Source organism: Amaranthus tricolor, chromosome 1, assembly GCF_026212465.1.
Source record: "Amaranthus tricolor cultivar Red isolate AtriRed21 chromosome 1, ASM2621246v1, whole genome shotgun sequence".
NCBI lineage: Eukaryota > Viridiplantae > Streptophyta > Magnoliopsida > Caryophyllales > Amaranthaceae > Amaranthus > Amaranthus tricolor.
This window is the reverse complement of record NC_080047.1, coordinates 44,016,517-44,033,208: the sequence shown is the minus strand read 5'-3', so window position 1 is coordinate 44,033,208 and position 16,692 is coordinate 44,016,517. Positions and strand designations below refer to the sequence as shown.

The window sequence follows — 16,692 nt, the reverse complement described above, 5'->3', positions numbered from 1 at the left end:
GACATGACATTAGGATGTCACTTTGTGTTGTATGAAGCAATCATGAGTTCAAAACATTGGCTAAATAAAGCATCAAGATAAACAACCAAGGCTTTTTACAGAAGGAAAACCAACCATAAGTTTGATTTATGCGTAAACTTAATTGAACGTTCTCTATTTAGTATATGCTCTACTAGTGTGTTAGAGTGAGTTTGAGACTTGAGGTGATAGATGTGATTTGCATAATACAAGGAAAATGTAATTTTTTTAACAAGGATGGTGTATGTGATTCACACACCTTTGATGTTCATGAATTTGAACTTCATGCTAGCTCTGAATGATGTCTTATGGTTGGTTAATTTTGGCATTTTAAGTTTTGGCTTGCAAACTAAAGTCAAGATAGAGAATTAGTCATGACATGACATTAGGATGTCACTTTGTGTTGTATGAAGCAATCATGAGTTCAAAACATCTGCTAAATAAAGCATCAAGATAAACAACCAAGGCTTTTTACAGAAGGAAAACCGAGTCGGTTGGTTTTGTTTTCTCTGTTATTTATGCTTGTTTAATTGATTAATTAATGACTATATATTATAAATAGTTATAATTACATTAGTTTTATAGAGCAACACTGAATCCTATCTATCTCCAGAATTCTAAGTGATCAAACTCTCGTAAAGCCGTATTGAAGCTTTGCCAATAAAAGACATATAGCTACGTTAGATGTGGACGTAGCTAAGTTGGGTGAACCATGTAAATCTTATTGTTCTTGTTCAGTGATTATGTTTTCTATATAATTTTCATCATCTTGAATTTGTTTTCAAGCTCTTCTCCAAAATGATTGAAATCACTAATTATTGGTCCTTGGCATATTTATAGGTTTGTTCCTTTAGTAAACCTTTAAAAGATACATAAACATTTAAGAGGTATGAAGTAGAAAAAAATAAAAGCTAAATAGACATTTATAACTTTTTGTTATTTTTTTTTATTTTTTGCGAAAGTAGTCACTTTATTTAGTCCATCCTTTTTATTTGCTATTATAGAAATATATTCACCACTTTCTTATATTCTCGTCCATTCGTTTAACTCTTTGTTAACAACACAATTTAAATGGTCCCCACTATTCTTAATTTTAGTGCAAAGTTTTTTTTGTTTAAATTTAAAAGGGATCGAGGGAGTAATGTAGCAAGTAATTTAAAACGGACTAAAAAAACATGTAACTAGTACAATGAAATGTAAGAGGTATGTGTTTTCTTGCTTTTGGCTTGTCGGTGAACCAAAATGAATTGTTGGACTTTTTTCATTAGTTTTTTGTTGTTGGTCAACCTGCTTTATTGTTGTACAACATCCAATATCGTTTTAAAAAGATGAGTTATCTAATTAGCATAAATATCGACATAAATAAAGGTAAATACCTTAAGCTAACATAAATTGTAGCTATTTCAAACCAATTAAAATACCAATAGTTATTTGGAAGCATCCTATAGAAAATTGATAATTAAATAATAAGTTTAAAATAAAACAAGCTTCAATATTTGGGACCCTCTTCCAAATAAGGGGGTGTACTAGAGCGACTATCTGTTGTGACTTGAAATTATGTGGAATTTTCCACACAGGTTTATATCCAGCAAATTTTTTTGTAGAATTCAAGATTCACCACGGGGAAAGTGATGTGTATTTCAGAATGACTGAAGGCTCTGTAGTTACTGTTATGTAGGCAGATCATTTGTGGTGATAATTTCATGATGTTCCTTCTCTGATTATAGTATTATCCCATTATCATGTAATTTTTCTTTTGTTTAGTATTATTTAATGATTGTGTCGGTGGAGTTGTTGATAACATATTGGGAAGTTTACATAGTAATCCTGAGGTTTTGGGTTTTCCACGTGGTAAAAAATCCACGCGACCAAATGCTTTCTGTGTGACCTTCTTATCCAAAAAATGTCAGCAAATATTATCTTGGTGTTCCAGTCTATTGCATTCGATGAATTTCCATTTTCCCAACTAAACTCTCTCTCTTATCCTTACAATTCCCCCAATTTTCTTAAAGCCTTAACCTTAAATTCCCATAATTGACATCGAATTCCATAAAACCTATCTACAAGGATCACAAAATCAAGCTCCAGAACAAAAGAGGTTAGTAATTTCTTCTTGAACGGACATGATGTATTTGCATTTGAAAATGAACAGATGAAAATTCATTCAAATTTCTATGCAAATTTGCATTCAAATGAACATAAATTGATTATTGTTGCATTCGAAAATTTACCAAATTGATTTACTGTATATTTTCAGTGTTGTTGTTTTTTCGATTGTTGCATTCAAATGTACAGGAATTTTCAATTGTTCTTGTTGTTTTTTCGATTGTTGCATTCAAAAATTTATCAAATTGATTTGCTGTGCATTTTCGAATGAACCATAAACTATGCAAATTTTACATTTTTGCTGTTGAATTTTAGAAACCTTATTTAGTAACTTTAATTTTCTTGAATTTTTGAAACCCTAATTTAGTAAATTCAATTTACTTGAATTTTCGAAACCCTAATTTAGTAACTTCAATTTACTTGAATTTTTGAAACCCTAATTTAGTAACTTTAATTTACTAGTGTAACACCCCGTAAATTATTGGGTTTAAAAATAAATAAAATATAATAAAATAAAGTATAACAAAATAAAATAAATAAGTAATATTGAATTATATTATTTTACATGGTTAATTATAAGAAACGAAGTAAGTTTATTTAACGGTAACACGTTTTATCGCATACGTTGTTATTGCGTAATATTTCTTTTCTGCTTTTAACAAAAAAAATAGACAATTATATAATTAATTAATTAATTAATTAAAAAAATAAAAGATTAGGGAAGGGGAAGGGTGACCGGTTGTGTGAAGGAATGGGAGGAGTCTTGTAACTCCTCTCATAAGTGTGTATTAAGGCACGTTAAGCTCAGCCCTTAATTGCCTATTAATCCTTTTGAAAACCATTTGAGTTCTTCACCCTTCTAAGCTTCCAATTGAACAAAAAAAATCAGAAAAATTCTCCCCTTTGGGCTTGTGATTCGGCATTTCAATAAAAAAAAATTGTTCTCTTGTTCTTCCATTCAATCTTTTGATCAAAGAGGTAAGTTTAATTGAATTGCTAGTTATAGATTTTATATACAAGGTTTTCTAAAATGAATTACATTTTATGTATGATGATATCCTATGACTTTGAGGAGGATTGAGTATATTTTTATGTAATTTTCTTTAACAATCCTTTAATAAACCTTAATTTTGTTAAAAGGATTAAGTTATGTTCTAGATTTATATTCTTTAACAAAGTTTAAATTTTTTATAAGAATTGAGTTTTGTTGATATTCAAATAAATTTCTTTTATGGTTTAAATTTCTCTAACTAAATTTCAATTTGTTAGTAGAAATTAAGTTGGTATGGATTAAGTTATGTAGTCATCCAAGGGTTTAATAATCCTTTAGCAAAATTTGATTTACTTGAAGGATTGTGTTATATTTATATATATGTGTGTCTTGATTTAAAAGGGTGATTTAGTTTTTTAATTCTCTACAAAATTTAATTTGTTAAGAGAATTAAGTATTTAATTTAGTTATCATAATTTATGAAATTTCAAGTCTCTTGAAGGATTTTGTGAATGTGACCTTGCAAGAGTTATTTTGGTCATGAGATTTAAAAAGGGTTGATAATGTATATGTAAACTAATAATAATAATGAATAAAAAAAAATAATAATATATAAATGTAGGCGGAAGCAGCTGTTCCGCCTCGTTAGAAGTACCGACTCGGAAACGTTAGTCGTTTTCCGTTGTTTTAAGCACCGTTGCGTTAAAAACTAGTTAAACGCTTAAAATAATTAAAAATAGTAAATGGATGTTAGAAATTATGAAATTTGGTACCCAAGGTAATTGACGCGTTCCGAACGCAATGGCGAAGTCGGATTTTTCATTTGAATTTTCTAATCTGTCCGAAATGGCCCTTAAAGTTTCTGGTCAGAATTTGTAATTTGGAACTATTGGGATTTGGATGTAAACAATTAAAAGTTATCAAGTCTTAGTGATATTTTAGAGTATGGAGTGGATTAAATGTGTAAACACGTTCTAATACGCGGTCGTTTTGTGTGTGTTATTTAGGACCTCGATTTATAAGAGGGCGAAATTTTGGTTGTGCTTGAGCAGTGTTATTTGCAGCGCGTAAAGGTACACGCTTAGACCATACTGTTTATGTGGTTGTGCAAGTAGTGTTGTTTCATTTCTAATCAAGGCATTGTAAGTCACATAAGGATTAGACTTCTCAAATAATATGAAATAATTAATTGAAAATTGTGAATTTATGTGTTTGTCACCCAAAGGGGTTGACGTTTGGTTATGTTACCCAAAAGAGTTAACGTATTGGTTTGGATTATTATAATTATTGTTCCCATGGCAGTTTTGGATCATTACGGTCACCATGGGGGTATGCATACTTTAGCCTTTGGCGACCCGAACAGGACGGGCAACGTCTTAGATCGGTGGTTGCCTTGGGATTAGCTCTCCCAAGTGTATTCCACCAAATGAATTGGTTTTATACTTGAACGACCCGAACAGGACGGACAACGTTACAAGTTTGAAATTACTTAATAATGAATGGTTTATACTTGAACGACCCGAACAGGACGGGCAACGTTACAAGTTGAGATTAAATAATAAAAATGTGTAGAGCCTGTGCATGCTAGGATGAACTTTCTGCTTGTATTCAACCTGATTGATATTTGTATGAATTCTCTGACGTGTATTGGTTGTTTCTTTGGAACCTACTGGTGTTGTCTTACGACGACTGGTAGGTTGATTGCAGGTGGGGTCGGGTGTGCGATCTCGACGTAGAAACCGTAATAATCAAGACTATGTTTTACCTTTGGTATTAGATTATGAGTAGAAAGAAACTCTTAATTAATGTAACAAAAGAGATAGTTTTCTTTTCGCTTCCGCTATTTCGATTAGTTTGTTTAGAGGCCTCTAGGCTCTCGAGTTGTACGTTAGAGCTTCCGCTGACTTATTACCTTTCACATTGGTTTTGTTTTCTGTTTATCTATATTTCTTTATCGAAGGAACGTTGACGATCCTAGAGAAAAGTCTTCTCTAGAGTCAAAAAAGTGAATTGGAATTTGTATTTTCATATGGATTTCCGAGTCACTTAAACCGGACCGTTACAATTGGTATCAGAGCCAACGTTCCTCAGATGATAAAGGAATAAACAACCTTAATAGAGAGTTGGGAAGTAGTCGTTGGGACGTAAATTGTTGGAATGTGTTTGCGTTGTAGGTTGTTTGTGATAGTAATGTTTTGTTTGTACTTCCGTGTAGAATCAGGATTTATGGATAAGGGAAAAACACCCTTGGACTCACTCACCCCCGGGAAGTCTAGTAAGATACCGATGTTTGACCTAGAGACTGCCTGGAGAGAAGTCTCCAATGCTGATATTTGGAAAATAAGGGATGGTGAAAGTATCCGAGATTATAGGGAGAGGATGCGTATGGTTAAGGCAAAGGCTGATAGGGTATGTTATGATTTAGATTTAGACCTAAATGAGTTACGTCGTTTGTCCGAATCTAGGAAAAATGTAGAACCCGAGGAGGAGGGCGAGCCCCACATATCGGACGACGCTGATGTGGTCATGGAACCCTTGAAGGAGCGGAACCTACCCGACCCTCCACTAGTGGAAACCGAGGTTCAATCGGAGAGTGATGTCGAAATGTGGGAGCCTAAGCGGGAACCACCTAATTATGTAGAGATTTCCAGCGAAGATGAGAGTGGCAATTGGGGGTCGCACTATGATCTGTATGGATATGGGACTGGGTTTGATAGGGGTTGCTCAGATGAAGAGGATCCCGAAGAAGACATGGAGGAAGTACCAATAGACCACCCTAGGAATAGTGATAGTGAATCAGAAGATGCGCACTCGAACTCCAGCTCTGATTCTGGGGAAGATGCAAATGATGAGGACTTTGACTTAGCAAGCTATGATGAGAGTGCTGACACTTGGGACGCTTGGCGTTAAAATAAGATGCCTCCTTTGTCAAGAAAGAGACTGTCTAGAAATGATTCTAACCGTACGCTAAGAGATCTGGTGAAAGCATTATCAAGTGTAAGCGCACCACGAGAGAGGTCTATGTCGAAATTAGCATCTGAAATGAGCAAATGGATTAGTCAGAGCAAACCCTCGACTTTCGATGGAAAAGGGGAGCCATCGGAGCTTGAACTCTGGTTAAGAGAATTTGACAAACTTTTTGATGTAGTAGAATGTCCAAAAGAATTGAAGGTCAATCAGGCTGCATTTTATTTGGTTGGAGAAGCCGACTACTGGTGGGCAAACAGTAGATTGGGGCTGTTGGAGCAGGCTGAGGGGGATTTTTGGTTGGGAATTGTTTAAGAGGGCCATGCGGGAGAAATTCTATCCGCTGCACGTAAGGAAAGATAAGTCGAACGAGTTTGCGCGGTTAGAGATGGGTGGTATGACTGTTGATGAGTATTACCACAAAATTATGGAATATCTTAAGTACTGTCCTGATGATGATCCCACTGAAGAGAAGAAAATGCAGCGATTTAATCTGGGATTGTCGTATGATATTCAAAAACATATTGAAAGTGATCGTTACAGCAACCAGGAGCAGATGTACAAGCGAGCGTCTCAAATAGGAAATATTTTGAGGAAAGAGAAGGAAAAAGAGAAGGGTAATGTCCCTGAGAAGAGGAAAGAGGTTTCGGGTCAGACATCGGAGAACTTGTCGGGTTTCATCATAAGAAAGCAAGAAATTTCGGAAACTTTCAGGGAGGCGGGTCTGGTACAAATCCTGGGTTTAGAGGAGACGCGAAGCCTGCTAAGCCATTACTGGACCGAGATGGCAATGAAAGAAAGTATTTCTGTAGAAGATGCAAGAGAAATCACCCGGGAAAAGATTGTGATGGGAATTTGATCGAGTGTAACTTTTGTCACAAAAGAGGATATAGGGAGTTTGAATGCTACATAAAGAAAGGGGGTAGAAGTCAACAGCCGGGTGGGCAGCACCGGCAACAAAATTCAAACAACGCCGGCAGTCAAGTCAGCCGACAGTACGGGAATGGAAATCGTGGTAATGCTGGTCAAAGGTTTCAGCGACCTTTTAATGGGGGACAAGGCCGGGTAGATGGAAACCGGGCTGAAGGGTCAGAAATGCATCGTGGGGGCAATCACGTGGGAGGATTTAATGCACAAACGGCTAGTGGAAGGGTATCTGCGGTCTGTACAAGAGAAGTTGACCAGGCGACGGATGTGGTTACAGGTACGTTCGCCATTCATTCTATAGATGTGAATGTATTATTTGATTCGGGAGCTACATGTTCTTTTCTTGCAAAGAGTAAAGTAGAAGAATTGAATTTAGGAACTTTTGAAAAAGTTTCTTATACGGTGGCTGTCCCATCGGAAAAATTATACAGTTGTGATAGACTGTATAAGGATGTACCCTTGAAGATAGGAAAAGTTGTCTTTCCTAGTGACTTGTATGTGTTAGATATGGAAGGCTTAGAGGTAATTTTGGGGATGGACTGGTTGGAAAAATATAAAGCCACTATTGAATGTAGAGAGCAGAGAGTATTTTTGGAAGGACCACGAGGGGAAAACGTTAGATAGGAAGTTTCCCAAGGGGCCCAGGACGATTTTGGTGTCGACATTAGAATTGCAAAGACTCGTGAGGCAAGGACACCCTTTGTACTTACGTCATATCAGCCAAGGGGAAAGAAGGAGGAGGACCCCAAGGATATTGCTGTAGTGAATGAATTTTTGGATGTTTTTCCTGACGAGATTCCCGGTATGCCACCTCAACGGGAAATTGACTTCACGATAGACTTGATACCTGGGACTGGGCCGATTTCAAAGGCCCCTTATCGTATGGCTCCGAAGAAGATTGAGAAATTAAAGTCTCAGCTTGAAGAATTGTTGGATAAGGGTTATGTTCGACCTAGTGTTTCACCTTAGGGCGCTCCAGTTTTGTTTGTGAGAAAGAAAGATGGTAGTTTGAGATTATGCATCGACTACAGAGAGTTAAACAAGGTAACCGTTAAGAATAAATACCCGTTACCCCGGATAGATGACTTATTTGATCAATTGAGAGGAGCCGGGATCTTTTTTAAAATTGGCTTAAGATCGGGTTATCATCAGCTAAGAATAGCTGAAGGGGATATACATAAAACAACTTTTAGAACACGTTATGGACATTATGAGTTCACCGTGATGCCTTTTGGGTTGACAAATGCTCCAACTGCGTTCATGTGTTTAATGAACCAAGTGTTTAGTGCGTACTTGGATAAGTTTGTGGTTGTCTTTATTGATGACATATTAGTATATTCGAGGGACCGGGATGATCATGAGAAACATCTACGTTTAGTCCTGCAAACTCTGCGAGAAAATAAGTTGTACGCAAAATTGTCAAAGTGTGACTTTTGGTTGGAAAAGGTCTCATTTTTGGGACATTTTGTTTCTAAGGAGGGTATTTCGGTGGATCCGGCGAAAGTAGAGGCAGTTCGAAGCTTGTCGCCACCGAAGAATGTCACCGAAGTACGAAGTTTCTTAGGCTTGGCTGGGTATTACCGTCGTTTTGTCAAAGATTTCTCACGAATTGCTCGGCCTATGACTTCGTTGATGAAGAAAAAGAAGAAGTTTGTGTGGACTGACGAGTGTGAACAAGCCTTCATGACTTTGAAGGAAAAGTTAACTACGGCCCCTGTTCTTACTTTACCTGACCCAAAGTTGGATTATACTGTTTACAGTGACGCATCGAAGAAAGGATTGGGTTGTGTATTGATGCAGGACCGTAAGGTGATTGCTTACCCATCACGACAATTGAAAGTACATAAAGTTAATTATCCTACCCATGATATGGAGTTGGCTGCTATAGTGTTTGCTCTCAAAATATGGCGGCATTACTTGTATGGCGTCAAATGTAAGATCTACACTGATCATCAGAGTCTGAAGTATCTCTACACTCAGCCCGATTTGAACATGCCGCAACATAGGTGGCTAGAGTTGATGACAGATTATGATTTGGAGTTCATATATCATGAGGGACGAGCGAACTTGGTAGCCGATACGTTGAGTAGGAAGTCTAATCCCTCGTTTTCCGCCTTAAATGGAGTTGAGGAGTTGCATCGGGATTTTGCCAGATTAAATTTGGAAGTGGTACGTAAAGGTGAGTTACAGGGGTGTCTGAGTGCCTTGGCTATTCGACCTTCGTTCTTTGAAGAAATTTTGATTTCCCAGGATAAAGACCCGAAACATTTGAAGTTAAAGGAACAGGCACGGGAAGGAAAAGCGGAAGGATTCTTTGTTCAGGAAGATGGAAGCTTGAGGTTCAAGGGTCGTTGGTGTTTACCAACAGAGGAGAAATCTTTGAAGGAACGTATCTTAGATGAGGCCCATTGTACGAAATTTTCAGTTCATCCGGGCGGTGATAAAATGTATCAAGACCTTAAGTTAATGTTTTGGTGGTCTGGGATGAAGAAGGATATTGCGGATTATGTCTCGCACTGTTTGACTTGTCAAAAGATTAAAAGTGAGCATAAAAGACCAGGAGGTTTACTACAACCTTTGGACATACCAGTATGGAAATGAGATGATATCTCTATGGATTTTATTGTGGGTTTACCCCGGACGAAGGTGGGAAATGATGCATTATGGGTCATAGTGGACCGTTTGACTAAGTCAGCCCGTTTCATCCCTATCAGTTGTCGTTGGGAGATGGAACAGTTAGCTCGAGCTTACATTAAGTATGTCGTGCGATTTCATGGTGTGCCCCATACTATTGTGTCCAATAGAGATACACGGTATTTGTCACAATTTTGGCAAACCTTGCATCAGGCAATGGGCACTACGTTACTTTATAGTACGTCTTCCCACCCGCAGACGGATTGGCAGACGGAACGGATAAATCAGATTCTAGAAGATATGTTGCGCGCTATTGCCATGGAATGGCAAGGGTCGTGGGATGAACATTTGGACCTGGTCGAATTTTCTTGCAACAACAGTTATCAGGCATCTATACAGATGGCTCCATTTGAGGCTTTGTATGGGCATCGTTGTCGTAGTCCGGTTTATTGGGATGATTTCACCGAAGCGGTGACCTTGGGACCTGAGTTGTTATTTCAGATGACTGCAAAAGTGAAGTTGATAAGGGATCGTTTGAAAGCGGCACAGGATCGTCAAAAGTCTTATGCTGATTTGAAGCGACGACCAGAAGAGTTCACAGTGGGCGAACGCGTATTACTTCGGGTGTCACCCATGCGCGGAGTAATACGTTTTGGTATTCGTGGAAAGTTGAGCCCTCGATTCATAGGACCATATGAAATTTTGGAACGTGTGGGTAAGGTGGCTTATCGGTTAGCCCTTCCAAACTCCTTGAAAAAAGGTACATGACGTATTCCATGTATCGCAGCTTAAGCGATACCATGCCGCAGCCTCTCATGTCTTAGATCCCGAACCTTTAGATTTGGATACATCCTTGTCTTACTCTGAGAAACCGGTTAGAATCTTCGACACGAAGGTCCGTAGTACGCGACGAAAGAATATAACTATGGTAAAGGTCCTGTGGTCAAATCACGAGCATAAAGCGGCTACATGGGAAACGGAATACTCTATGCGAGAAAAGTACCCTCACCTCTTTCACGTTAGTAGCATTAAGGGTACGTAACTTCTTAAGGGGGGTAGAGGGCGATAGGAATTTCGCGCGAATAATGATAAATCTTTTGGTTGGTAGTTTTGCCTTTTTGCAAGTGTTGTGTTATGATAACATGTGTGTTCAGCGTTTTCCGTTGCCATGCAAGTTACGAGGACGTAACTTCTTTTAAGGGGGTAGTCTGTAACACCCCGTAAATTATCGGGTTTAAAAATAAATAAAATATAATAAAATAAAGTATAACAAAATAAAATAAATAAGTAATATTGAATTATATTATTTTACATGGTTAATTATAAGAAACGAAGTAAGTTTATTTAACGGTAACACGTTTTATCGCATACGTTGTTATTGCGTAATATTTCTTTTCTGCTTTTAACAAAAAAAATAGACAATTATATAATTAATTAATTAATTAATTAAAAAAATAAAAGATTAGGGAAGGGGAAGGGTGACCGGTTGTGTGAAGGAATGGGAGGAGTCTTGTAACTCCTCTCATAAGTGTGTATTAAGGCACATTAAGCTCATCCCTTAATTGCCTATTAATTCTTTTGAAAACCATTTGAGTTCTTCACCCTTCTAAGCTTCCAATTGAACAAAAAAAATCAGAAAAATTCTCCCCTTTGGGCTTGTGATTCGGCATTTCAATAAAAAAAAATTGTTCTCTTGTTCTTCCATTCAATCTTTTGATCAAAGAGGTAAGTTTAATTGAATTGCTAGTTATAGATTTTATATACAAGGTTTTCTAAAATGAATTACATTTTATGTATGATGATATCCTATGACTTTGAGGAGGATTGAGTATATTTTTATGTAATTTTCTTTAACAATCCTTTAATAAACCTTAATTTTGTTAAAAGGATTAAGTTATGTTCTAGATTTATATTCTTTAACAAAGTTTAAATTTTTTATAAGAATTGAGTTTTGTTGATATTCAAATAAATTTCTTTTATGGTTTAAATTTCTCTAACTAAATTTCAATTTGTTAGTAGAAATTAAGTTGGTATGGATTAAGTTATGTAGTCATCCAAGGGTTTAATAATCCTTTAGCAAAATTTGATTTACTTGAAGGATTGTGTTATATTTATATATATGTGTGTCTTGATTTAAAAGGGTGATTTAGTTTTTTAATTCTCTACAAAATTTAATTTGTTAAGAGAATTAAGTATTTAATTTAGTTATCATAATTTATGAAATTTCAAGTCTCTTGAAGGATTTTGTGAATGTGACCTTGCAAGAGTTATTTTGGTCATGAGATTTAAAAAGGGTTGATAATGTATATGTAAACTAATAATAATAATGAATAAAAAAAAATAATAATATATAAATGTAGGCGGAAGCAGCTGTTCCGCCTCGTTAGAAGTACCGACTCGGAAACGTTAGTCGTTTTCCGTTGTTTTAAGCACCGTTGCGTTAAAAACTAGTTAAACGCTTAAAATAATTAAAAATAGTAAATGGATGTTAGAAATTATGAAATTTGGTACCCAAGGTAATTGACGCGTTCCGAACGCAATGGCGAAGTCGGATTTTTCATTTGAATTTTCTAATCTGTCCGAAATGGCCCTTAAAGTTTCTGGTCAGAATTTGTAATTTGGAACTATTGGGATTTGGATGTAAACAATTAAAAGTTATCAAGTCTTAGTGATATTTTAGAGTATGGAGTGGATTAAATGTGTAAACACGTTCTAATACGCGGTCGTTTTGTGTGTGTTATTTAGGACCTCGATTTATAAGAGGGCGAAATTTTGGTTGTGCTTGAGCAGTGTTATTTGCAGCGCGTAAAGGTACACGCTTAGACCATACTGTTTATGTGGTTGTGCAAGTAGTGTTGTTTCATTTCTAATCAAGGCATTGTAAGTCACATAAGGATTAGACTTCTCAAATAATATGAAATAATTAATTGAAAATTGTGAATTTATGTGTTTGTCACCCAAAGGGGTTGACGTTTGGTTATGTTACCCAAAAGAGTTAACGTATTGGTTTGGATTATTATAATTATTGTTCCCATGGCAGTTTTGGATCATTACGGTCACCATGGGGGTATGCATACTTTAGCCTTTGGCGACCCGAACAGGACGGGCAACGTCTTAGATCGGTGGTTGCCTTGGGATTAGCTCTCCCAAGTGTATTCCACCAAATGGATTGGTTTTATACTTGAACGACCCGAACAGGACGGGCAACGTTACAAGTTTGAAATTACTTAATAATGAATGGTTTATACTTGAACGACCCGAACAGGACGGGCAATGTTACAAGTTGAGATTAATTAATAAAAATGTGTAGAGCCTATGCATGCTAGGATGAACTTCACATTGGTTTTTGTTTTTTTGTTTATCTGTATTTCTTTATCGAAGGAACGTTGACGGTCCTAGAGAAAAGTCTTCTCTAGAGTCCAAAAAGTGAATCGGAATTTGTATTTTCATATGGCTTTCCGAGTCACTTAAACCGGACCGTTACAACTAGAATTTCAATTTACAGTAATTTTCAGTTGTTGTTGTTTGTTTTTTCAGATTGTGTGAAAAAGTTCTTTTTAAGGGCTTTCAGTAGACATTCATGTTGATTGTTGATGATATTGATAAGGTTAATTTGTTGGACCTAGTTCTTGATTGAGAGGATAAATATATGAAATTGGGTACTCCAATGCCTAAAAACCCTTCATTTTGGTATTATCACACACACAAAAAAAAAAGTTTTGGTAAAGTTATGATTTATGTTTTCGGTGAAATTTATGAAATTGAAGCAATTTGATAAGGTGAAACGTATAATAGGCGTACAATAAGGTACCAAGCTGGAATTTAACTTTTGCTAGCGTTTTTTAGGTAAAAAGGTCACAGAGAAAGCATTTGGTAAACCTCAGGATTACCGCGTAGATTTTTGAAAATTTTTTGCTATCACGCTAGAAACCCAAAATCTCAGAGTACCACGTCAAATTTGCTAATAGATTTATTCAACTATTGCATGAATCATGTGTATAGTCTAACAAGTAACAAGGAGTGCATGTTCCGGAGTAGTTATTAGGCATGACTAGAGATCACATGGAATTTGCTCGCGCAGGGTTAAACTCTTGTCATTCATGTTTTGACTCTAAATTTTTATTGCAATGCATTTCGTACTATATTTAATGATATGGGTGTATAAGATTACCATTACTAGTGGTTGTTTACTATACTTTTATCATATTTTATACTAATCTAACTAATATGACTTTTGTTGGATTTGTGAATTAAACTTACTTAGAATCCTGTATCTGTAGCTATACATGGAAAAGGGTCGACATTTTGCATATTATTTCAGTACTCATTCTTAGGTTATTACAAAATTGCATATCCACTACCCAAGGCCGGCTAGATAGCAAGTGCACCATGAGTGACAACCTTGGGCCCACTATTTTGAGGGTCTAAACTACAAATTAAGAGGGATTGGTGGATAGTGCCAAAAGACAAACTGAAAGAATATAATGGGATGAAAAGGAGTGAGAAACAAACATATTGTATATCTTAATTTCTAATCTATGTAATATAGTAGGACAGAGGGAGTGAGAAACAAACGTATTCTGATTAAGACGAGTCGGGCTTGTAGTTTGCAATTTTTTTAAAAACAATTGACCCGCCATTTATGTTTGCGAGTCAACAGGTCAGGTCGGGTTTTGTTTAAACTGTCGTAGTCTGAGTAGTGATTTGTCTCTTAGTTTGGGTTTGGTTTGAGTCAATTGCCATTGCCAAAGTGTAATACATTGGGTTAAACATCATATTACTTGTTATAGGCGGACCAAACACATTGATTAATGCTTTTTACAGAAGAAAACCCGAGTTGGATTTTCCTGCAAGCCGCATGTAGACTCAACTTTACCTACTATTTCGCCAGCAATTCGTTTTTTCGGTTGATTTTGTTTTCCTTGTTTATTTATGCTTGTTTAATTTTAAGTGATTAATGACTATATATTAAAAATATTTATCTTTAGAATTCTAAATGCTCAAAATCTCATGATTTCTCTCTTCTTCTCCAAGATTACCCAACTACCATTATAGTTCCTTTAAAGTCGTATTGAAGCTTCATTAACAAAAGTTATACAGGCTAGGTGTGGACGTAGTCTAAGTTGGTTGAATCCTGTAAATCTTATTATTGTGTTGAGTGATTATGTATTTATAATTTTCGTTATCTTGAATTAGGTTATGTTTTCAAGCTTTTCTCCAAAATGATTGAAATCACAATTATTGGTCCTTGGCATATTTAGAGGTTAATTCCTTCGGTAAACCTTAAAAAGATTATGTAAAAATTAATGAGATATGAGATAGGCAAAAATAGAGAAAATAGACAATTACATAGTTATTTTTTTACGAAAATAGTACTGTTCGTCCCCTTGACTTTGCCACACTCTATTTAGTCCGTTCTTTTTATTTGCTATAATTTCTTTTTACAGTATCGTACCCACCACTTTCTTTTATTCCCGTTCACAAGTTTAACTCTCAATTAATATTACAACACAATTTAATTGGACCCCATTATTTCTTAATCTTAATGCAAAGTTTTTTTCTTGTAATCTAAAAGGACCCGAAGGAATAATGTAACAAGTAATTTAAAACGGATTAAATTTTAACTAGCACAATAAAAATAAGAAAGTAATTTAACTTGATAGATCGCATGTGTAAGATGCGGCCCCGCCATTAGTAAAATAAAACAAACTAAATATTTGAGACACTTATAATGAACAGCAACTAATACCCAAATCTAAATCTAAATTTTAAACTCTATTATAAACTAGTTTAGTGTACGGAATATTTCCAAACCGACATCCCGAGACCGCGTAAACTATAATATGTTAAGCTTAACCGCGTCAAATCTGCTTCCACAAATGTAGGAGCTATTCCCAGATTATGGCTAAAAAAAAGAATAATTCCCACTTTGTATTTTTTGGGAAAGTATTTCCCACAATACCGTCCACGTGGAAAATTAATTTTTTTTTTATTTTTTCAGACAAAACCGCCACTTGAGATGGCGGTTTGCCTTAAGCACAAAAACGCCACATGAAGTGGCGGTTTGGTCAAGGCAAACCGCCATCTCAAGTGGCGGTTTGGTCCAGGTAAACCGCCACTTCAAGTGGCGGTTTACTTGTGGCCTGATTTTTTTCTTTCATTTTAAAATAGTGAACGCAACATGCATTAAAGTAGTTCAATACCATCTATTCCATAATAATCAATTACGAACCGGCTTGTTTTGAAAAAAATAATTATGAAAATAATACAAAGATTTATTACAATTATGGAAACTCATACAAGAAGTTCAAGTCATATAAGAATATACAAAGTTTGTTAAACTACAACCCCCGACCCCTTTTGTTTTGCGCACCGGTGGATGATGATGGTGTGAACTCGTCAACCTCCGCAATGACATTAAGAGCAGGAGCTCGTCGTTGACTAGCACGCTGATATGTGATAATCCTTTGCGGAGGCGATGGATGTGGAGGAGGAGTGCTGATGGAAGCCGGGGGAACGAATGGCGACATAGTAGCGGATGTCGATGGCGATCTGGAAGACCGACCTCGAGTAGATGAGCGCTGGCGACCTCTTGTGGACCGAGAACTGGATCCTCCGGAAGAGCTACCTCGATGGGCTGAACTCCTTGGAGAAGGAGTGTGGAATGTGTCATCTATCTCGCCAATGACGGGTGGAGTCGGTATGAGGTACTCATAACCCGCCTGACTCAATGCATCGGTCAACGACGCGTTAATGGAGCCTAAGGTCTGAGAACATAGCCGATAGCCCACGTCAACTGGCGATGTAGCGGCCCCTTGAATTGTGTCATTACATTGTATGAGCACCGATCGGATGCGCTCAGCCTGTTTGTTATCATTATATTGTTAAAAGAGTTACTTAAAACTATTACTATTTGTTATGAGTGTTGAAAGAAAACGTACCAGTAACGTAGATGTCGGATGGTAATGTGATCCTGGCTGCGCATAGCATTATTATACGTACTCATTCTAAGCTCATTACAAAATTGCAAGTCCTCTACTGTTTCTTAA

General features: G+C 36.4%; 1 protein-coding gene across 3 annotated transcripts; it reads left to right on the top strand.

The window, feature by feature from the left end:
• Nucleotides 1-1,817: 1,817 nt before the first annotated feature.
• On the top strand, nt 1,818-12,520 carry LOC130828167 (uncharacterized). Of its 3 annotated transcripts, none has more exons than XR_009047333.1 (3): nt 1,818-2,116; nt 4,123-4,856; nt 12,389-12,520. XR_009047333.1 is itself a non-coding variant. In XM_057694016.1 (3 exons), exon 3 carries the CDS (start codon nt 5,273-5,275, stop codon nt 6,023-6,025), a length of 753 nt encoding a protein of 250 aa, XP_057549999.1. In that variant the 5' UTR covers nt 1,819-2,116; nt 4,123-4,188; nt 4,812-5,272. The 3 variants fall into 3 exon arrangements, 2 of the variants coding, with proteins under 2 accessions (XP_057549999.1, XP_057549990.1); XM_057694016.1 differs by lacking the exon at nt 12,389-12,520 and having other exon boundaries at nt 1,819-2,116; nt 4,123-4,188; nt 4,812-6,025; XM_057694007.1 differs by lacking the exon at nt 12,389-12,520 and having other exon boundaries at nt 1,819-2,116; nt 4,123-6,025.
• The last annotated feature ends 4,172 nt before the right edge of the window (nt 12,521-16,692 follow it).